General features: G+C 41.3%; 1 protein-coding gene and 1 pseudogene across 1 annotated transcript in view; one reads left to right on the forward strand and one right to left on the reverse strand.

The window, feature by feature from the left end:
* The window catches only part of Lonp2 (lon peptidase 2, peroxisomal), a 78,079-nt gene that overhangs the window by 28,371 nt on the left and 25,486 nt on the right, over positions 1–24,222 (reverse strand). Inside the window, exons 8-11 of the mRNA XM_021169891.3 lie at positions 21,529–21,670; positions 8,909–9,059; positions 7,133–7,259; positions 2,750–2,883 (exon numbers count right to left, since the gene is read on the reverse strand). Of these exons, the coding sequence (XP_021025550.1) occupies positions 2,750–2,883; positions 7,133–7,259; positions 8,909–9,059; positions 21,529–21,670 (554 nt within the window). The remainder of the gene's footprint in view (positions 1–2,749; positions 2,884–7,132; positions 7,260–8,908; positions 9,060–21,528; positions 21,671–24,222) is intronic.
* On the forward strand, positions 12,383–15,052 carry LOC115031743 (glyceraldehyde-3-phosphate dehydrogenase pseudogene; annotated as a pseudogene).

A 24,222-nucleotide genomic window follows, 5' to 3' on the forward strand; every position in this document is an offset into this window, starting at 1 on the left:
CTGGAGTGATGGCTCAGTGGTTAAGAACACTAGCCGTTCTTCTAGAGGTCCTGAGTTCAATTCCCAGACACCACATGGTGGTTCACAACCATCTGTAATTGGATCTGATGGCCCTTTCTGGTGTGTCTGAAGACAGCAACACTGTACACATACACATAAAATAAATAAAGAAATCTTAAAACAAATAAACAAACAAACTATATGTTCAAGCCAGGTGTGGTGGCACTTGCCTTTAATCCCAGCACTTGGGAGGCAGAGGCAGACAGATCTCTGAGTTCGAAGCCAGCTTGGTCTACAGAGTAAGTTCCAGGACAGCCGGGGTACACAGAGAAACTCTGCCTCAAATAAACAAACAAATAAACAAACACCCAAGCCCACCAAACAACAAAAAACTTTACATTCATAAACAGTTCCCAAGCTTCTTGAAGAAGTTCTTGGATATTTGTAAAGGTAATCTAAGAACAAATATTAGCGATATGCTAATGATTATTTACAAACATTAAACTGCATTATAACTATAGAAAATTCAGTTTGACACCTCTGAATGTGTTAAAAATTCTAAGATCACCATCTAAATCTTAAACATAAATTTCCAAATGTGTTATATAGATACATTTCAACTTAGCCTCTTCTACTGTATCACAGATACAACAAAAAGACAGAGGTTCAGAGGCCGTGGGCTGAGCACAGGAGAGAGAGAGCAGGAAGAGCATAGCTCCTAACTAAAGAGGAAAGCTGTGCCCTGCTTCTGCATGGCCTTCTCTGTTCATGGGCATTTATTAGCCTAGGACAGGTTTTACAACTACAATTTCTACAAAGTGTAGTCTGAACATGTTTTCAAAGTTCAAAGTTCCTCTATCAAATTCTACTAACTTTCTACTACAATGATCAGAAATGAAAACTACAAACTGCTAAGAACAAGGAGATCTGAGCCATGACATCCTAAAAAGCTCAGGAAATTGCTGTATCCCTGAAAGTATGAGCAAGAACTGACCCAGCCTGCTTTGTCTTATTACAGAATGCCACAGCCTAGGCATATAATATAACTTATTATAGTGAACAGAATGTGTGTGACTCATAATTTTGGAGGCTGAAAAGCCTAAGAACAAAGAACTATGCTAATGAAGGCCTATGTACAGTGTGGGAGAAAGGACCATATGACAGGTGAGCTCCTGAGAGACAGAGGTAAAGGAGGCCCAAGCCCATCCATTCACCAGGAGTCTACTACTGTGGAATGCAATCCACTTCTTCAAGACAATGCATTCATCCAGCCACAAGGGAAGGGCCTCATGACTCACTCAGGATAGAACCCAGGGCCTTCTGGCTCCATGCAAGTGCACCACCGCTGAGCTACTTCCTAGCTTCTCATCATTTCTTAAGAGTCCCCACCTCACAAGACTGTTGCACTGGAGGCTAAGTCTCCAACATATGAACTTGGGACACAGAAACCATACAAAGGACAACAGAAGTTTTATGTCCTTATAAGAAACAATTAGATTTCAATATCCATATTCTACATAGTATAACTATATTGCTTCAATTCAGCTAAACTTGAGGTTTATTCTTAAGAATGAACAGTGAGGTGCAACATGGGAGCAGGTAAGATCACACAGAATCAAGAGGGTCATGTGAGAACCTCCCCTTCTGTGCACCGAAACACCATCTGGTCTACCAAGACTTCCACACAGTACGGCTCTTTTCTCACATTTACCTAACTGCATTCTGGAAAGAGTTTTGGAAATGGTAGAACTCTAATCTGTTTCCTAGGAAGTAATGTTCAGTTCCTTACCACTAAATGTTACAAAAGCAAGTTTTGGCAAATTACATAACAACATGCTGTGATGACAGCTCTCCTTAAGAATCTCCTTCAGGGCTGGAGAGAAGGCTCAGCAGCTAAGAGTACTGACTGCCCTTCCAGAGGACCCTGGTTCAATTCCCAGCACCCACATGGCAGCTCACAACTGTTTGTAACTCCATCTGGCAACCTCAAACAGTCATACATGCACACAAAAACATACCAGTGTGCATAAAATAAAAATAAATAAAATAAAAAAAACCTTTCCTTCTGGCAAGAAGATCACATACTTTAACTGGGAAACAAAGGAAACGCATGCATTTGAATAACTGCAGTAGTGATACTCTCCTCAGGGTATGACCTCCAGAATTATTCAGAAAAAGTTGTATTATATTTAATTATGTACCTATAAAAAAAGCTGTGTGAGACAAACACATGAGTCTCTTCTAGTGTATTGAGATATGTGTTGGCAGACTTAGACAGCTTATCATCATCGCCATCGTCATCAGTATTTTTAAGACAGGCTCTTACTATATAGAACAGGCTGGCCTTGAACTTGCATCAGCCTTGGGAGTTCTGGGATTATAGGTGTGATTAGATTTGGCGTCTAAAAACATTATTTTAAATTATTTTAGGATGTAACAATTGCCTGCACCAATTCAAAAAGAGAACACGAAACCACATGTAGAGTGTGCCCACTGTAGCAATCTGGAGAAAATAACTATGTTATTTAGGTAGCAATACTGAAGACTACTGAGGAACAGTTAACTCTTCGCTATTTGTAAAAGAGTCTTGAGAAACCCGTAAACCTTATGTTACTCCATACTCAGTGGATACACTATTGCTGAAGTTGTATACACTTTTGCTTCAAGGACCGAAACCCTCTTCTTGCTCCATAGGAAACTGATAGCACCATTCTGGCCTTCCCTAGAATACCAGAACAAAGCCACCAACCTTCTCCGTCAGCCACATCCGAACGGTCCAGCTTGGCTTCCTTATGCTGGCCTTCTGCAACTTTCACTGCCACAGCACGGCAAATAGCCCCAAACTTTCTGTCCAGAGAACGGACTCCTGCTTCTCTGGTGTATCTGTTAAAATAAAAATGTTTTACTTTTGGATAAATACCATCTGTAAATAAGGAAAAAAGGACAGCCAGTTCCCTAAAGAAACAATGTGGATTTGAAAGTCACACACACACACACAAACTCAAGTCCAGATTCTGTATTTGGGAAAAAACATGTTACTCATTTTGAGTATGGCTTATTTCATGTAACATGAGTGATTTCCAGGTGTATCCATTTTCCTGCAAGTGCCATAATTTAATTCTTCTTTACTGCTCAGTAAAATTCCACTGTGTCTGTGTACCACATTTCCTCCATCTGTCTACTGATGGGCAGGCAGGTTGGCTTCATTTTTTGACTACTGTTAGTCCAGCAATCAACATGCATATGTAAGAATCTCTAGTGTGCTGACCTATAGATCTGCACATCTCCACCCAGGATTAGTATAGCTGGACTATCTGGTAGTTCTAGTTTGGATTTTATGAGTAACTTCTATACCATTTGTTCTCAACTTGTGGGTCGTGACCCCTTTGTGAATCTAATGACTTTTTCATAAGGATCGCATATCAGATATTTACATTATGATTCATAACAGTAGCAAAGCTACAGTTAGTTTTATGGTGGGGAGTCACTACAACATGAGGAAACTGTATTAAAGGGTCACAGCATTAAGAAGGTTGAGAACCACTGCTGTACACTGACATACAGCGTTTCTTGTCAGCCTCCCTACATCCTCGCCTACATCTGTTGCTTCTCTGATGACAGCTGTTCTGACTGGGTGAGATGGAGTCTCTGTACAGTTTTAATTTGCATTTCCTGATGTCTGAGGATGCTGACGACTGTTTAGATCTTCATTAGCTGCATGTGTTTCTTGCTCTGAGAACTGTCAGTCTATTCCATTCGTTAGTCTGTTTCATGATTTATGATTTGGAGACTTTTGTTCTGGTTTTATTTCTGTCTTGGGTTTTAGAGGGTTTTAAATTTTGTTCATTTGTGACAGTGTACCAAATAGCCCAGGCTGGCCCACAGCCCATGAAGATGACTGTTGAGTCCCTCGACCTTTATCTTCTCAGTGCTGAGAGTGCAGATGTCACCAAGCTCCAGTCGGTCTCTCTGATTCCTTCAGCACTATTTCAAGAAAAATAAACTTGGAACCAAATTACATTGATAAATTGTGATCAGTAAGCTCCTAAATATATCACCAAGAAATAAGTGGTATTTAATGTACTGCCAGATTTATTTTAGGTGTCTGTTACACAGCCAAAGATTTGATTTTAGATAAAAGGCCAGCAGAAAGACTGGAAACAGGCAACCTTAGGAGGTAGGAGTTGTTGGTGGTGGTGGGGGGGAGCTCTAGAATGTACCAGAGACCTGGGAGGTGAGACTCTCAGGACTCAAAGGGATGAACCTTAGATGAAATGCTCTACAGTGGAGAGAGGGAACTTGTAGAGTCCACCTCCAGTAGAAAGACAGGGCACCAAGTGGAGGGATGGGGTTGCCATCCCTAGACCTGACCTAGAATTGTTCCTGTCTGAAAGAACTACAGGGACAAAACTGGAGAAGAGTCTGAGGGAAAGGAGGTCCAGTGACAGGCTCAAATTGGAATCCAACTCAAGGGGAGGCTCCAAGACCTGACACTATTACTGAGGCTATGGTGTGCTTACAGACAGGAGCCTAGGATGACTGCCCTCCAAAAGGCCCAACAAGCAGCTGAAAGAGTCAAATGCAGATATTTTAACTTAACTGGTTGAATTAAGGAAAAGCTGGAAGAAGCTGAGGAGGAGGGCACTCCTATAGGAAGACCAGCAGTCTCAACTTACCTGGACTCCTGAGATCTATCAAACACTGAACCACCAATCAGGCAGCATACATCAGCTGATAGGAGGCCCCCAACACATATACAGCAGAGGACTGCTGAGTCTGGACTCAGTCAGAGAAGATGCACCCAACCCTCAAGAGACTTGAGGCACAAGGGAGTGAGGAAGTCTGATGGGGGTGATGGGGACATCCTCTTGGAGATGGGGGAGGAGGTATGGAATGTGGAGTAGAGAGAGGGTGGACCTTGAGGGGGATAAAGTCTGAATTGTAAAATAATAATAATAAACATGCATGAGACTATCACAAGAAACTCATTTCTTTGTATCCTAACCAGAAAATTAATTTGAAAAAATAACTAATGTGGCTTCCTCAGCATCAGCTTAGTAATGGAGCTGCACAAAGGACTGCAGGATTCCAGGGCTCATTCAAGAGACAAATAACCAGAGAGGCAAAATCTTAAAAGCAAGTTAACAGAAATGTCTGTGGGGAGGGGCAGGCAACACTAGAGACTAAATCCAGGGCTCCATGTGCATAAAGTAAACATTCTATCACTGATCTGTGTCCTTAACCCATGGGGAGTATTAAGAAAAGCAACATTTAATTTGAGGAAGAGGTCTGTTTATGGTGTGTAGACCTGAAAATATTTACTTTTAATTTCAGAAGGAAATGTTCCAGAGACCTCAGATGTCTCTGTAAGGTATCTTAAATTCTTAGGACAGAAACTGTGAAACATACAACAATAAGGATTCTCACCAGGAAGGGGAGTGCAGTAAGCGCCTGCCCGAGAACTACAAGGTTCCAATCAGCTTGACAGGGGAGGGAGGGAGGGGCTAAGAACAGCAGCTTCACTACAGCTCACAGCAAAGGATGAAAAGCTTTGGCTGCGAGAGTGTGTCCCGCATCTGGTAACTCAGTGCCTGGAGCTTAAGTGCACCTGTGGTGTTCTGCTTAAAGTATTAGAAGTATTAAGACTGTTCAAGAAAGCCCCTAATGTCTACAGCTTTTACAATCTCATGTTTTGATAGTAAGTGTGTAAGAGGCAGTAATAGGGAACTGCAAATAATGAACTTTTCAGCATCAGTCTCAGAAGTAGTCAAGTCAGGTGTCGTCTCAATCACGCCCCCTTTTCAGACACTAGCATAAAGGTGCAGTTGCTTGTTAGAAGCCCAGAGTGATGTCACTGCTGGAAGACTTTGGCTAATCATTCAATTTATTTCTTCTGGCATTATCCACACAGTACATGTCAAAACAAATTAAGAAAAAGAAACTTTTGGGTCTGATTTAGACCTACTTTCTGAATATAACTAAATAGCCCTGGAGAAAAGTTGGCACAGATCACAAGCAGTGAGAGAGGCCCAACAAGCATGAAGGGAAGCTTCACATTTCTTGAAAACAACAGTTACTAGGAAAGGGCTGCTGGAGTTCTTGGCAGACCCATGTTGTTCAGAGGGTGCAATCAATCTGTCATAGTGAGCCAGGAAAACTGCAAAAGGTTATGGCCAACATAAATTCCTATCAGGGTATATTTTTCATTCAAACACATGACCTATAAATGAGATGAAGTAATACTTTACTTGTTTTTTGTGGTTGGAGCGAAGGAAAAGTTCAGGTTTTCCTACATAGCTCTGCCAGACTCTATTCAGAAAACCTATGCAGTACTTGTCACAGGCTTAAGTTCTTGGTAGCAGCTTGGGAAAGAACATTCTCTCTCACTCCAGTGTTAAGTCTCAACATTGATAACTTCAAGGATTTGTTTTTTAAAGTCTTATAGAGAAGAAAAGGAAAAGATAAACCTAAAAGAAAAAAAACCGTGTCTGAAAGTAGCAGCTTGACTTAAGGGTTTTTGTTGTTGTTGTGTTTTGTTTTTGCCTTTTCTCCCAAGACAAGGTTTCTCTGTATAGCCCTGACTATTCTGGAACCTGTTCTGCAGACCAAGTTAGAAGTGGCCTAGGACTCAGAGGTTTGCCTGCCTCTGGCCCTAGTGTTTAGATTAAAGGTGTGTGCCACCATGTGCATAAAAACCACTTCTATATTTTTCAGGAGCTTGGTTCATAACTATTAAATTAATCCCTTCGTTTGCTATTGTGGTAAAGTAGAAGTTCCTGCTCAATGAAAATCATTTTCACCAAAATGGTTTCACTATGAAATTCCTCCTCTTCAGAGCTAATCATAGCTGTAGCAATGTTTTCAGCTGTTTGAGGAATTCATGCTCTAAGATGCCAGTTAAATGTTTCTTCAGTGCACAGACCTTCAGTAAATTACTGGCATGAAGAAAGAGATCCCACCTTTAGCTGGGTGGTGGTGGCACATACCTTTAATCCTAGCACTTGGGAAGCAGAGGCAGGCGGATCTCAGTGAGTTCAAGGCCAGCCTGGTCTACAGAGTGAGTTCTAGGACAGCCAGGGCTACACAGAAAAAGCCCATCTCAAAAAAATAAAATCCCATCTTCAAGACTGACCTGGTAATGATGGCCAGAGTGGTGTGCTGGGGGATCTGAATCTGCTGAGGAGTCAGCCCATGTTGCTCCAGCTGCTTAGGGATCAGGTGCCTGTGGGCGATCTCTATCTTCTCCTCCTGTGTGTACCCTGGAAAAGAAGAGACCTTTTTCTCTAAGTATCCACCAGGTTTCTATACTGCCAAATTTTCTTTAGTTTTTAAGATTTATTTACTTTATGTATATGAATATTTTGGGTATATGTGCATTTGTGTACCATGCACATGCCTGGTGCCCATAGAAATCAGAAGAAGATGTAGTATTCCTCGGGATTGGAGTTATAGATGTTTGTAAGTCACTATGTGGGTGTTGAGAACCAAACATTGCTCATGTGCGAGAGCAACAAGTGCTCTAAGCTGAACTATCGCTCAAGCCTTTGCTACAGTCTTTAATGGATTAAATGCAGATTCATTAGATCTGAGATTTAGAATGAGCTGAAGTATTATTTCAACTAACACTGTAACCAGAATAAGGAAGTTTAAATCAGTATATATGTATATGTATATATATATGTATATGTATACATAAAACATATTTAAGAGTCTTTATGTTCTTAGTGATCAAGAAGCTCCAGTGAGCACAGATTTACTTTATCTTTAAATTCTGTAAGAAAAAAATCCCATCTAATGTACCCTCTCTGTCTTGTAAACAATGGCTTCAAATATGGGTTGATAACTCATCTTTTGGGTAGGAAGAAGAGGCCTGAAAATATCCACATGCTAGAGGACAGGATGACCAGAGTTGTTGAAGGAAGAGGCAGCATCACAGCGCTCACCTCTGATCACCTCACTGTGCATCGCTGCAGCTCATGAACTGGCTGCCTTCCTTTGTAGTTTCTGAAGCTCATGGATTACTTTAGCCATATAAATACACAAAAGCAACATTTTACTTATCACATTTTAAAACTAATTAAAGAGGTTTTCAGGTAATTAAGAAATTCAGTTAACATTAGGAAGAACAAAAATGTTTAGAATGCAAAATACATTATCACATTTAAAATGTGAATATATTTAGAGTCTACCCTGTTTTCACTTAGTGAATACTTATTGATGTTAGATCTTTTATAAGACAAAATAATTTTGAGAAATTAAGTAAAGTGAAAGGGTTAGGATCTGAGTATAACTTAAAAGGGTATTATTTTTTTTTACACTATAGTGAGGAGAAGATATGGTTGAAACACAACCAAATGTGTCACTATTTGACATCATTTCTGAGAGGAAGAGCGCAGCCTGAAGGCACCATGAGCTTTCTGGGGAGAGTGAGGCCAGCCAGAGTCATCCAGTGGAATATTAGAGTCAATTATTATGTAATATTTTTTTAGAAAGAAAGGCAGACCCATCAAAGCCTGATAGAGAGGGATGCTGTAATAGGATTTTAGATATTGGCTTTGTATAAATAAGTCTTTTTCATCTATGATTTGGGGAACTGCTTCGGAGAAGACCATCTGACATTCTAAGAAGTTAGCATCCCTGAAGGCAACATTCAGGTGAACATGAAATCAATGCTAGCTCTTTCCTGATGTCTTCCAGAACGCACACTCTAGTCTGTCATGGTACAAACAAACAAATTCACTCTTGTTGTTCAACACTGACTCTACAGAAAAGATGGTTTATACCCCTTGTGTAGAACTTGAAGATTAGTGACAAATTAACTTCCGGACAACTGAAAGTCCACAGCATGACTGATTTTAAAGGGTATGCTCAAAGGAGAAGGTGGGCTATATACGTATGAATGGAGTACCTGGAACCTGAATGATCTCCATCCTGTCCAACAAAGCAGGTGGAATAGTAGCAGTTGTGTTGGCAGTAGCTATGAAAAGAACTTGGGAAAGGTCAAAGGCCACATTTAGATAGTGATCTGTGAAGTTATGGTTTTGTTCAGGATCCAACACCTAGGAAAGAATGAATAACATTTAAGAAAACTTAGTTCCAACACCAATTTAAAACCCATAAACTGTATCAGAAAGTTGACATTTCTGTTCAATAGTTAGCTGATAAACACAGAAATAATTAAAAAATCCTGACCACCTCATATTCTAAATCCTTTATAAAAACATGCCACACATTCTATTGTCAAAATAACTGAAAGCCAGGAAGGTATACCAGCACACAGACATGAACCCTGCACTGCTGAGCTGTCCTCGGATCTCTTCAACACCAGCTCATGTGGACCACAAGCTACCTACCCTGCAGAACCACTTTTACTTTTGGTACCATAGCTGAAATCTAAAGTAAAAGCCAGATTATTTTAAAATTCTTAGGTAAATTAATAATCAGTAGATTCCTCTTCAAACATTATCTGAATGTCGATTATAAATCCTTTATCTGGAAGGGGAATTCCACATAAAACAAACTTATACAAATCATTACTATATTTTATATAACACAATGAGAAACTGACTTCTTAAAACACCAATGAAGCTCAAAAATGGTTAACCTGATGCAATATCTAATTTAATAATTAGCCTTAATCATTTGGTTTAACTTTTTGTTTTGTGTGAATGGACATGTGCATGTGCATCCCACCATCCTCACGGAGGTGAGATGGCAGCTTGCGTAACTCATCCTTTCATCACATGGGTCTGGGTGGCAGCAGACATCTTTACCAGCTGAGCCAATCCCCTGGTACCCTTAGTAATTAGTTTCCTAAAATGACTAACGTTGTATTAAGGAGATAATCTTCAGGCTCATGGACTCCAGGTTACAGGCACTCATGTCCTCAAATCCTCAGACCTGTCCTAAACCTTCAACATATATTCACTCAGAGCTCTCTAGGGCATACATATTCAAAATGGAAATTGCACGGCTTAAATATGCATCACGGGCCAGCTCCCAGCATTCAGGAGGCAGAGACAGACAAATCTCTGTGTTTGAAGCCAGCCTGGTCTACAGAGTGAGTTCCCAGACAGCCAGGGCTACACAGAGAAACCCTGTCTCAAGAAAATAAAGTAACAAAATAAAAAACAAAACCAAATAGACCAAATTCAGTTTGTTAAAATATTCATCAGAAGTTCACCATAAAATAGCCTTTGCTTGCTTCTGATTCCCCCATTAAAGTATAACTCATAAAAACAAAGCCACAGGGCTGGAGAGATGGCTCAGTGGTTAAGAGAACTGACTGCTCTTTTAGAGGTCCTGAGTTCAATTCCCAGCAACCACATGGTGGCTCACAACCACCATGTAATGGGATCTGATGCCCTCTTGTTATGTCTGAAGAGAGTAGCAGTACACTCACATAAAATAAATACATCTTTTTTTTGAGGGGGGAGGGTTCGAGACAGGATTTCTCTGTGTAGCCCTGGCTGTCCTGGAACTCACTTTGTAGACCAGGCTGGCCTCAAACTCAGAAATCCACCTGCCTCTGCTTCCCAAGTGCTGGGATTAAAGGCATGTGCCACCACCGCCCCGCTAAAATAAATAAATCTTAAAAAGCAAAAACAAAGCCACCAGTTAATTTTAAGTCAAAGCCTTTACTTACAACCTTGAACTTTAGAAACTCATCGAATATCTAGATTACATTTCTCAGAAGATCCTAATCTCACATTTTCTAAGACTTAATTTCTAATATTGTAAAATCAGTACAGTACTTTCACCTGTACAAGGAAAGGTCTACTAATGAAATGTTCTTGGTTCACACTGTCAGACTGTTCAGATGAAGTAATTCTTTCTCTGTAAAATGCAGACAGTGGGCGTGATGGTTAATATTGGTGTCAACCTGACTGGATCTGAAATCGACTAAAGGAAGCCTCTGCACGCCTGTGAGGGATTCTCTTGATCACACTAATGGGGATGGCACATACAGTGTGATTATCTGGACACAGAACTTTTATAGGAAGTAATTAAGGTTACAAGAGGTTAGGAGTGAGGTCCTCATGCCATCTAACTGGTGTCTTTTTAAGAACAGGGTGTCCCTAGCTATCCATGTGCACAGATGACAGACCTTCAAAAGCCACAGAGGCCCTAGGAGGAAACCTGATAACATCCGATTTTAGACTTCCAGCCTTCAAAGCTGTCAAGTTTTTAGAAGTCACCTGCACTAGTATTTTGTTGTGGTGGCCTTAATAGATGACCCATTCTTGTTTTGCATACAAGTAAAATGTTTATGTATGTGTGCACATATGTAAGGACATACTTTTACCATGTTTTATGAAGACAACACAGAAGCTATGGCACACATATGAAAGGACTGAAAACAGAATTCATAGACAAATGTCTGAAAAGGAGTAGTTTGAAGATCCATGCTATCTAAAGAAGAGATAAACCACAATAGAAGTGTCAAAAGCAAGCACTGAAGTCATTTGGGGTTTCTCCAAGGGGATGAAGCAGAGCCAGGAACTCCAAACTGCTGTGTCTTCACAAAGGCAGCAAGCCAGCCTGCTCACAACAAAGGCCAGACCCATCTCCTCAGATGTTCCCTTCCAATCTAGATCAAGCTGAGTGCTGCATAGTCCAGGAAAACACTGGATCCCTGCAAATGGTTCAAGTGCTGTGGTATTTAATATTGTTTTAACCCCACCTCCCTTACCCAAATTGACAGAAACCCAGGAAACTGCCAGCTTTGTAACTAGGAAAAATGTGAGAACCTGTAGCCTAGCAACCCTCCATAGGGCAGAGCAGAATTAGAGCTCTCTAGCCTCGCCCCTGGAGAACTGCTGGTATTTAGCCCACATGGCATGTTCTTAGAACAGCTCTTTGACCTGAGAGAATACTTGTTCAATCAGTTCTACTCCAGCAACCAATGGCAACTGTTTGATACAGTAATACCAGGTGGGACTAACATGGCAACCAAAAAACCCTACAGAGGGTCCGGGATGTGGTCAGTGGCAAAAATCTGTACAGCACTCGCAAGGTTCTGAATTCCTCCCTGGCATCACACACACAAAACAAAATGAACAAAACATTAAAAGGAAAAACTTGGGAAATAAGATGCTTGTTGGTTGCTTTGTTTTTAAAGCTTTGTATTTATTACTGAGAATCCAGAAAGCCGTAAGACTGTGCCATATATGATCAGACAAGGCACTGTGACCCAGCTAAGACTCCCCTCCTTCTCATGGTGTCCTCCTTGCCCACCATTTGTTAGTGAAATCTGAATTTACTTTCTAATGTGGTGGTATATAAGCGTTGTGTCTTCCAGTTGAAGGAGATACCCATACTATGTTTTCCCCCCAAAGATACCACGGGGGAGAACACAAGGTCAGGTCCCAGAGCAAAAGGGATGGACCCTCAAGGAGGCATAGACTGGTTACAGGTCAAACAGGAGCCACAGAGGTTTGCCAGTAGCAATATTCCTTTGAGGAAGACAGTGGAGAATCAGTTAAGCTTGGTGACAGGCCATTCCTCCAGTACAGAAGTATCCTATGGACGGCATTATACAAACACTTGCATCTAGCTTCCTGCAGATTTGGCAGGATAATTAAGTTAGCTATAGGATCTCAAAATACTAGCTTTTCCAAAATTTAAATATTTATAAAAATGGACTCTAACAAGCACCGAGTTTAAGAAATAGTTTAGGTGCCTTCCAGTCGGCACCAGTGCTGGGACACCTTGGGTCCAAACTTGGCGGGCAGTCCCACAGTCTCCAGAGGACTCGTCACCCCACAGGCGCCCTAGAATGCCCAGGATCTTAGGATCACTGGCGAATGGAACACAACATCTGTTCCAACAGAACTGGGTGGGGGGAGTGGGGGTGGGGCGGGGAGCTGAGGACAGCTGGAGCAGGAACCTGCCAGACCAGTGGCTCAGGTTACTTCTGGTCAGTGTTGGTATACCTTGGTTTCAAACTCAGCAGACAGCCCCACCGGTCCCCAGAGGAGGTACCACTTCCAGGCACTCTAACACGCCCAGGATCTTAGGATCCCAGCAGCTTGGTCACACCAGGATCTCAGGGTCTCAGAGGAAGCTTGACTGCCAAGAACTCTGACACACCCAGAATCTCAGCATCACAGGATCCCAAAGAAAACTGGACTATGAGAAGTTCTGACTCAACTGGGATTACAGGAAGGACAGGCTCCAATCAGATATATTGAGGGCAGAGAGCACTTGAGATAATCAGATGGCAGGAGGCAAGCATAAAAACAGAAGCAAGGTAAGATATCAAGGTTACTTGGCATCATCAGAACCCAACTCTCCCACCATGGCAAGTCCTGGATACACCATCACACTAGAAGAGCAAGATATGGATCTAAAGTCACTTCTTATGATGATGATTGAGGACTATAAGAAGGACATTGACTCCCTTAAAGAAATGCAGGAGAACACATCCAAACAGGTGAAAGAATTGAACAAAACAATCCAGGATCTAAAAATGGAAGTAGAAACAATAAAGAAATAACAAAGAGAGACAACTCTGCAAAGAGAAAACCTAGGAAAGAGGTCAGGAGCCATAGATGCAAGCATAACAAACAGAATACAAGAGATAGAAGAGAGAATCTCAGGTGCATAAGATTCCATAGAAAACATGGACACAACAATCAACGAAAATGTGAAATGCAAAAAAATACTAACCCAAAACATCCAAGAAATCCAGGACACAATGAGAAGACCAAACCTAAGGATATAATAGGTATAGACAAGAAAGATTTCCAACTTAAAGGGCCAGTAAATATCTTCAACAAAATTATAGAAGAAAACTTCCCCAACATGAAGAAAGATATGCCCATGACCACACAAGAACCCTATAGAACTCCAAATAGTTTGGACCAGAAAAGAAATTCCTCTTGTAACATATTAATCAAAACAACCAATGCACAAAACAAATAAGAATAATTAAAGCAGTAAGAGAAAAAGGTCAAATAACATATAAAGGAAGACCTATCAGAATTATAGCTGACTTCTCCCCAGAGACTATGAAAGCCAGAAGATCCTGGGCAGATGCCATACAGACCCTAAGAGAGCACAATGCCAGCCCAGGCTACTATACCCAGTAAAACTCTCAATTACCATAGAAGGAGAAACCAAAGTATTCCATAACAAAACCAAATTTACACAATATCTTTCCACAAATCCAGGCCTTCAAAGGATAATAAAGGGAAAACTCCAGCACAAGGAGGGAAACTACGCTCTAGAAAAAGCAAGAAAGTAATCTTTCAACAAACCTAAAAGAATATAGCCGCATGAACAAAATTCCAACTCTAAAAACACCACAATGAAGAAGGCTGGGGTCCACTTGAAGGGTGGAGCCAAAGGGTCATCATCTTCGCCCCTTCTGCTGATGCCCCCATGTTAGTGATGGGTGTGAACCATGAGAAATATGACAACTCACTCAAGATTGTCAGCAATGCATACTGCACCACAAACTGCTTAGCCCCCCTGTCCAAGGTCATCCATGACAACTTTGGCATTGTGGAAGAGCTCATGACCACGGTCCATGCCATTACTGCCACTCAGAAGACTGTGGATGGCCCCTCTGGAAAGCTGTGGTTCGATGGCCATGGGGCTGCCTAGAAAATCATCCCTACATCCACTGGTGCTGCTAAGGCTGTGGCCAAGGTCATCCCAGAGCTGAACGGGAAGCTCACTGGCATGGCCTTCCATGTTCCTACCCCCAGTGTGTCCATTGTGGATCTGACGTGTCGCCTGAAGAAACCTGCCAAGTATGATGACATCAAGAAGGTGATGAAGCAGGCATCTGAGGGCCCACTGAAGAGCATCCTGGGCTACACTGAGGATCAGGTTGTCTTCTGCAACTTCAACAGCAACTCCCACTCTTCCACCTTTGATGCTGGGGCTGGCATTGCTCTCAATGACAACTTTGTCAAGCTCATTTCCTGGTATGACAATGAATACGGCTACAGCAACAGGGTGGTGGACCTCATGGCCTACATGGCCTCCAAGGAGTAAGAAACCCTGGACCACCCACCCCAGCAAGGACACTGAGAGCAAGAGAGAGGCTCTCAGTTGCTGAGGAGTCCCTATCCCAACTCGGCTCCCAACACTGAGCATCTCCCTCACAATTTCCACCCCAGACCTCCATAATAACAGGAGGGGCTTAGGGAGCCCTCTCTACTCTCTTGAATACCATCAATAAAGTTCGCTGCACCCCACCCCCCAAAAAGAAATAGAAACAGTCATTAATAGTCTCCCAACCAAAAAAAGCCCAGGACCTGATGGGTTTAGTGCAGAGTTCTATCAGACCTTCAAAGAGTACCTAATTCCAATACTCCTCAAACTATTCCACCAAATAGAAACAGAAGGCACTCTACCCAATTCATTCTATGAAGCCACAATTACTCTGATATCTAAATCATACAAAGACCCAACAAAGAAAGAGAACTTCAGACCAATTTTCCTTATGAATATTGATGCAAAAATACTCAATAAAATTCTCACAAACCGAATCCAAGAACACATCAAAATGATCATCCATCATGATCAAGTAGGCTTCATCCCAGGGATGCAGGGATGGTTCAATATACGAAATCCATCAACGTAATCCACTATATAAACAAACTCAAAGATAAAAACCACATGATCATCTCATTAGATGCTGAGAGAGCATTTGACAAAATCCAACACCCGTTCATGATAAAAGTCTTGGAAAGATCAAGAATTCAAGGCCCATACCTAAACATAATAAAAGCAATATACAGCAAACCTATAGCCAATATCAAACTAAACAGAGAGAAACTTGAAGCAATTAAAGTTTCATTAAAATCGGGACTAGACAAGGCTGCCCACTCTCTCCCTACCTATTCAATATAGTACTTGAAGAGCAATTCGACAAAAAAGGAGATCGAAGGAATACAAATTAGAAAGGAAGAAGTCAAAATATCACTATTTGCAGATGATATGATAGCATATATAAGTGACCCCAAAAATTCCACCAGAGAACTCCTAAACCTGATAAACAGCTTCAGTACAGTAACTGGATCTCCTAAGCCTGATAAATAACTTCAGCGAAGAAGCTGGATATAAAATTAACTCAAACAAATCAGTGGCCTTTCTCTACACAAAGGATAAACAGGCTGAGAAAGAAATTAGGGAAACAACGCCCTTCAAGATGGTCACAAATAATATAAAATATCTTGGTGTGACTCTAAGAAAGTGAAAGATCTGTATGATAAGAACTTCGAGTATCTGAAGAAAAAAATCTAAGATCTCAGAAGATGGAAAGATCTCCCATGCTCATGGATTGGCAGGATTAATATAGTAAAAATGGCTATCTTGCCAAAAGCAATCTACAGATTCAATGCAATCCCCATGAAAATTCTAACTCAATTCTTCACCAAGTTAGAAAGGGCAATTTGCAAATTCATCTGGAATAACAAAAAACCTAGGATAGCAAAAACTATTCTTAACAACATGACCTCTAGCTGTACTACAGAGCAATTGTGATAAAAACTTCATGGTACTGGTACAGTGACAGACAGGTAGATCAATGGAATAGAATTGAACACCCAGAAATAAACCCACACACCTATGGTCACTTGATCATTGACAAAGGAGCTAAAACCATCCAGCGGAAAGAAGGCAGCATTTTCAACAAATGGTGCTAGCTCAACTGGCGGTTAGCATGTAGAATGCGAATTGATCCATTCTTATCTCCTGGTACAAAGCTCAAGTCTAAGTGGATCAAGGAACTCCACATAAAACCAGAGACACTGAAACTTATAGAGGAGAAAGTGGGGAAAAGCCTCGAAGATATGGGCACAGCAGAAAAATTCCTGAACAGAACAGCAATGGCTTCTGCTCTAAGATCCAGAATCGACAAATGGGACCTCATAAAATTGCAAAGCTTCTGTAAGGCAAAGGACACTCTCAGTAAGACAAAACAGCAACTAACAGATTGGGAAAATATCTCTACCAATCCTAAATCTGATAGGGGGCTAATATCCAATATATATAAAGAACTCAAGAAGGTGGACTCCAGAAAACCAAATAACCCTATTTAAAAATGGGGTAGAGTTAAAGAATTCTCACCTGAGGAATACCAAATGGCTGAGAAGCACCTAAAAAAATGTTCAACATCCTTAATCATCAGGGAAATGCAAATCAAAGCAACCCTGAGATTCCACCTCACACCAGTCAGAATGGCTAAGATCAAAAATTCAGGTGACAGCAGATGCTAGGGAGGATGTGGTGAAAGAGGAACACTCCTCCATTGCTGGTGGGATTGCAAGTTGGTACAACCACTCTGGTAATCAGTTTGGTGGTTCCTCAGAAAATTGGACATAGTTCTACTGGAAGATCCAGCAATACCACTCCAACTTTTAATAAGGACACATGCTCCACTATGTTTATAGCAGCCTTATTCATAATAGCAAGAAGCTGGAAAGAACCCAGATGTCCCTCAACAGAGCAATGGATACAGAAAATGTGGTACATTTACACAAGGGAGTACTACTCAGCTATTAAAAGCAATGAATTCATGAAATTCTTAGCCAAATGGATGGATCTGGAGGATATCATCCTAAGTGAGGTAACCCAATCACAAAGGAACACATATGATATGCACTCACTGATGAGTGGATATTAGCCCAGAAGCTCAGAATACCCAAGATACAATTTGTAAAATACATTAAACTCAAGAAGAAGGAAAACCAAAGTGTGGACACTTCAATACAGAAGTGGATGCTCACAGTCATCCATTGGACGGAGCACAGGGTCCCCAAAGAAGGAGCTAGAGAAAGTACCCAAGGAGCTGAAGGGGTTTGCAGCCCCTAAGAGGAACAACAATATGAACTAACCAGTACCCCCAGAGTTCCCTGGAACTAAACCACTAATCAAAGAAAACACAGGGAGAGACGCATGGCTCCAGCTGCATATGTAGCAGAGGATGGCCTAGTCAATCATCAATGGGAGGAGAGGCCCTTGGTCCTGTGAAAGCTCTATGTACCAGTATAGGGGAATGCCTGGTCAAGGAAGTGGGAGTGGGTGGATTGAGGACCAGGGGGAGGGGGGAGAGGATAGGGGATTTTTGGAGAGGAAACTAAGAACGGGGATAACATTTGACATGTACATAAAGAGAATATCTAATAATAATAAAAAAGAAACAGTTTAGGTAACAGTCTAGGATAGTACATTAAACAATGGAATCTTAGTAAGTGTGAGAACAGTCTAATACCGTCTCCTGGAACACACTCTCTTGGCTGTTTCCTTCTCATTCATTATAGATGACTTCCTAATTTTTGTGTACCTTCTGTGGCCCACTGACTACTCCTGAGTGTGTGAATTTCCACGTGTTTGTGACGTCCTCCAATGTGCACAGTCATTTCTAGCTGCTGTGATGTTTTAGGAGAGCATACAGTATGCTTTTATCCTTCTAACTTTTATTACAGCTTGCTTCACAGTGCAGCATCTGTTCTGTCCTGGAGAGGGTCCCATGTGAGCTTAAGAAGAATGTGAATACTGCTTTTGGTAGAAAGAGTTCCACAGATGACCACAGGGGGCTGGGTTTTCCATTCCTCCTAGTGTCTAATTAGTTTCCAGCACAATTGAAAGTACACAACAACAGAAAAACACAACAGAAAGTGGGCAAGACTCTAATACAAGATACAGACAATAAATAGTTTAGAGAGACGCAAAGTTAATTTTTAAAAAATCTATCAATACCTTTTTTTTCACAGAATTACTTCTACGTATCAAAAGCAGGGTGTTAAAAAGGAATATGTAGAGATGTTTTGGTATGACTAACACATGAAAAGGTTCCCTTTTTAAAAGATAAAGCTGAAGTTGTTCTCACAGAAAGTAACACAAAAAATAAAAGGGATGAATTACAGGAATGAGAAGGCATGGCAGCTATAGATCTACCACCTTTGGAGATGGAGCAATTGCTCAGTGCTTAAGGGCATTTGCTGCCTTTGCAGAGGACCCAGATTCTCAGCATCCACTTAGTGGCTCACACCATCTGTAACTCCAGCCACAGGCATCCAATGCCCTCTTGTGGATATCAGACACAAACATGGTACACATACATATGTGCCACAAAAATTCATACAAATAAAATAGAAATAAAATGTTGGGTTCTAACAAAACAGAGCAAAAAATTACCAACAAAAGAATTAAATAAAGTCTTTCAAAATGAAAAAAGAAAAATCTGAAGACTCTTTAAAGAATCAGCAAAAATGTCTGAGACCCATAACAGATAACAGGCAAGTTATTATATATATATATATATATATATATATATACACACACACACACATATATATACATACATACACACATGTATACATATTATATATCATATTGTATAAAGCTGAACAACTGAGATCAAGAGATGATTCTAAGTTGTTGTAGAGGGCAAAAGCATGCTTGTACATACAGATAAGCACTGGAGAAGTCAGGAAGTTAAACTCTCAGGTATCCTTCAAAGGAAAGACGTGCCTAACCTGACCTCCACCTGGAATGCTGGGAATGGATGTAGTTTTACAACCTTTTCCTCTAACACCTTAAGCATAACTTCTAGGCCATAAAACTCATCCTTGTGAGAGATGTCGTTGGTGCTTTACAACAGCCTGTGTGATTTCTATGTTATATCAGGGTCAGGCCAAATCCGGACTCACACAGGGATTAAGTTTGGCTTAGTCATTCTCCCTAGACCAGCAGTTGTCAACCTGTGGGTCTCAACCCCTTTGAAGGCTGAATGACCCTTTCCCAGGGGTTGTTTAAGACCATTGGAAAACACAGATATTTACACTAGGATTCATAACAGTAGCAAAATTACAGTTATGAAGTAGCAATGAAAATAATGTTACGGTTGGGAGTATCCCAACACAAGGAACTATGTTAAAGGGTCAGCATTAGGAAGGTTGAAAACCACTGCTCTAGACCTTTATCTTCAGCACTGCTTCTAGGTCAGCAAGAACTCTTCTTATAGATGAAGCCATAAGCACTGTGTAAAGAGAATCAATGTAAACATGTCTTAAGCCTTGTACTCACCAGGCTGAGTTAACTGTTACCTGAAAAATTTCACCAACATTGTGCTATGTTTAAATATGGCAAAAATATATGAGCTGAGGCCAGACTCTCAAAGTCTTCACCCAGCACCAGTAATTTAAATTTAGCTGATCCCAACTTCATTTCTATGTAACCCTGATTGTTTTCCTTGCCATCTGTAAAGTCTCTCAGGGACCATCACACAAGTTTTCAGAGAGTAAGGCAGGGCAGAAGCATAGTGACTTCAGACTTACCAATGGCAACACTAGAAACCAGGAAGTCACTGGGGCAAAGGAAAACCCTACAGAGACATTATTTCCAACTAGAACTCCATGCCCAGTCAGATTTCCTGAGGAAACATGAAGATGATTTACATTTTGCGTTTATAAAATACCACCCACATAAGCTTTCTGCAGAAGCTCCTCTTGAGTTAACAACACAGAGTGAGGTAAACCAAAACACAGACTGGGGAGGCAGGAAATTCAACATGCTGGGAGGTGAAGAACAACACAGGGAGGCTCCATGTGCCACAGGTAGAAAACAACTGCTTCCAACTGGAAGACTCACAACAGTAAAACCTACAACGCCCGAGTGGCTGCCGGTCCTGAGAGCAGAACACAAACGGTGGATGTGAGCAGAAGAGAGGTGAAGCGATTTTCAAAAGCAGGTCTAAGAAAAGAATAGGAAGAACAGGACTCCTGGCTCAACTCTGGAAAAGGACCACATAATCTGTAACTGCTAATGACCAATAGTGAGGTAACTAAAAAAGAGAGAACAATTTATAAAGGAAGATGTGGAATCAAAAACGTGAAGGCAAAAATCTCAGTTTCCTTTGGCAGAGTCTGCACAGATGAAACAGTTTTGTTCTGCAGCCCTGAGCTCCCTCTTTTGCCCCTCCCCAGCCTCTGCTTCACTCTCCCTCTTTGGGATCTTGCTATGTAGCCCAGCCTGGCACTGAATGCAGCCTTATGAATAGCAAGAATCACAGGCATGTACCACTGTGCCTGACTAAGTCAAGCATTTAGAAAATGGAGCAAATTAACAAAGGTTTTTGGAGGCTAAAGCACAGGAGGATGGGTCCTGGGAGAAGACGACTTTATACTTTCTTTCTGCAATAAACTTACTAGTATTCTGTGAATAAAAAACAAGTCTAAAGAATGGGAATGGGTGGGTAGGGAAGTGGGGGGGGGTATGAGGGACTTTTGGGATAGCATTGGAAATGTAATTGAGGAAAATATGTAATAAAAAAATATTAAAAATTAAAAAAAATGTCTAAAATTTTATTTTACTTCATATAAAATAAAAAGATATCACAAAGAGGAGGAAGTTTGTGATTTTTATGTAGATGTAACTAGCTCCAGACTTCAGTCTATGCTCCATTGTTTTTCCTGTAACTAACTACAGACCAATCTATACATGGCTTAGATATGGCCTATGCTCACTCATACTCAACTGTGACTTCATAGGGAATTTTCTAGACCTTACCTCAAGCAGCGCAGCTGCAGGATCCCCCTGCAGGCTTTTCCCCAGCTTGTCAACCTCATCCAATAGGAACACTGGATTGTTAACCCCAACAGTCTTCAAGCCATTGATGATACGACCAGGCATACTGCCCACATAGGTCCGCCTGCAGAGAGCAAATCATAGCAATGAGGATCAAGAGGAAACAACACTGAGAAGGCAGGCTTTGCAACTACAAGTTCTTAGCTCTCATCAGCACACAGAAAGGATGCTCTATGTATGTAAAAGCATTACCATATACCGAAAAGGTATTAGGTTCATTCTAATTTCCTACTTGATTCTAACTAATTGCAAGTTGTCCATGACTCTGGAAGAACTATAAGTCAAATAGTTCTGGTTGAAAGAGAAAGATTCAAATCTTTTGTTTTTAAAAGCAATAATGTGATATTAACTACAGTAAGTAGATCTGAGGTCGACGGTACTTATACTCCATTCCCCTGGTATATTCCTGCCCCACATGCACTATGGTATAATTCAGTTCAGTCCTGTATCTGAGTGCAAATGTTAGAGGCTGTGTTGTCACATTTGAATCAGTCGTTATGTAATTACAGCAGATGTAAGCAAGTTTACACAACTGAAAGAGGCGCCTCTCCCTTACAGAGCTGGCAAGCTTGCTAAAGCTCTCTACTGATTTTATTATAGCCTTGCCTCCACCAGGCAGATAGCAGATGTTGCTTCTGAGAGGGTTTCAAGGGCTGTCTGCCTGCAAGAGAATGAGCACCAGTAAGTGGAGCAGCAGTAGTTACATCATGGCCCATCCAACCATAGAGCTGATTTACAGAGCAAGCCTCAACTGTGCCACGTGACTGTACAAAGTAGGACAGTTCACAGTGACTTTTGAAAAAGCAAGAACGCCTGAAAAACTGTCACAGAAATGGCTTTTATCTAGGGAAGATGACCAGCTCTGGAGGTAGATACAATAGAGTCTGTTTACAATAAGAAACTAGCATATTCAAGGCTTCAGAAAGAGGGTCTGGGGATGTAGGGCACTTGACTAGCAAAGCACAAGGCCGTGTTCATCCTCAGCACCACCTAAGCTAAGCAGGATGATCGGAAGTTCAAGGCTATCCTTGGTTATATAGCAAGTAAGGCTGGCCTGGAAAAACAAGACCTTGTTTTAAATTGATGATGATGATGAGGAGGAGGAGGAGGAAGAGGAGAAGTCAGTATCACCATTGCTGTCAACCTTTGTAAAAACCAGAGGTGATGAATGATTCCAAGGAAACAGTGTCTTCCAGACACAGCAGGACTGATGCACATATCAATTCACAGAGACTGTGACAGTATGCACAGGTTCAAGCCAGCTGACAAAGGGGAGTAGACACCCCTCTGGGTTCCCACCCCTAACCAAGAAGCTATCATCAGTTGATACCTGATGTCAAAGGGAAAAAGGTTTCTCTAATGGAGTCTCCCTCAGTATATTAAGCAGGCTTCGTTCCCAGGAATAGTTGGCCAACATAAGGCAAACTCAATAGTACTTTTGGAGACCTTTTGTCTCATTATGCTTTGTTTGTGCTTTTTTTTTCTCTTAGTCTTATCTGGTTTTTGCTTGTTTATGTTGATTTTCATTGTTGTGGTCTGCTGGGGTTTTTTGTTTTTATTTTTTGTTTTGTTTTTGTTTTTGTTTTGGGGGGGTCATAAAGTTGATTAGGTACAGAGGTAAAATTTTGGGAGGAATTGAAGTAAACACAAAATATATTATGTGAAAATTTTTTTAAAACTTTAAATATTAATAATAAAAATTTTTGAGAATGGAACATGGGAAAAACAACATAAGAAATCACTGAACTTTTTCAAATTCTTTTTCTAGTGAACACAGGCTCTCCACTACTCTGATTGTTAAGTGTGGTAGAAAAGAAAGTTGTTCACATTTCCAATTCTCTAAGGGCCATTTCAGTTTTCCCCCCACTGATTTATTTACTCACTTTTCCCCTCAGTTGCAGCCTCCCCTTCTCCTACCAGTATCCCCCACCCATACCCCTCCCCTTCTCCTACCAGTATCCTCCACCCATACCCCCTCCCCTTCTCCTACCAGTATCCCCCACCCATACCCCCTCCCCTTCTCCTACCAGTATCCTCCACCCATACCCCCTCCCCTTCTCCTACCAGTATCCTCCACCCATACCCCCTCCCCTTCTCCTACCAGTATCCTCCACCCATACCCCCTCCCCTTCTCCTATCAGTATCCCCCATCCATACCCCTCCCCTTCTCCTACCAGTATCCCCCACCCATACCCCTCCCCTTCTCCTCTGAGAAGTAGGGAGGTAAGGACCATTTCTTGCTTTTCTGTTTTTGATATGATTTTAAAAACAGGTACTTATAATTCTATACCTAAAGTCAAAGGAGAAAATGTTATTCCAGGACCCTTTCTAGAGCAGTGCAAGCCAGTAAGTCCTTGGGACTTCTCACGCTTCCCCAAGCCCACAGAAAAGGTCCAACCCTCTCTGTCCACAACTAAGATTAATCACAGTCTATCAGTCAGCAGCTTTCCCCATAGCAGCCAACCCTCTCTTGCTTCATTCATAATCAAGACCCTCCAAACCTGTAGGGTTTTCCTTTCTTTCTTGTCTGTTTCTGAGACAGGGTTTTCTGTGCAGTCCTGGCTGCTGTAGATCAGCCTGTTTTCAAACTCAGAGATCCGCCTGCCTCTGACTCCC

Source organism: Mus caroli, unplaced genomic scaffold (genome assembly GCF_978045245.1).
Source record: "Mus caroli unplaced genomic scaffold, Mus_caroli_1 scaffold_10, whole genome shotgun sequence".
Taxonomy (NCBI): Eukaryota; Metazoa; Chordata; class Mammalia; order Rodentia; family Muridae; genus Mus; species Mus caroli.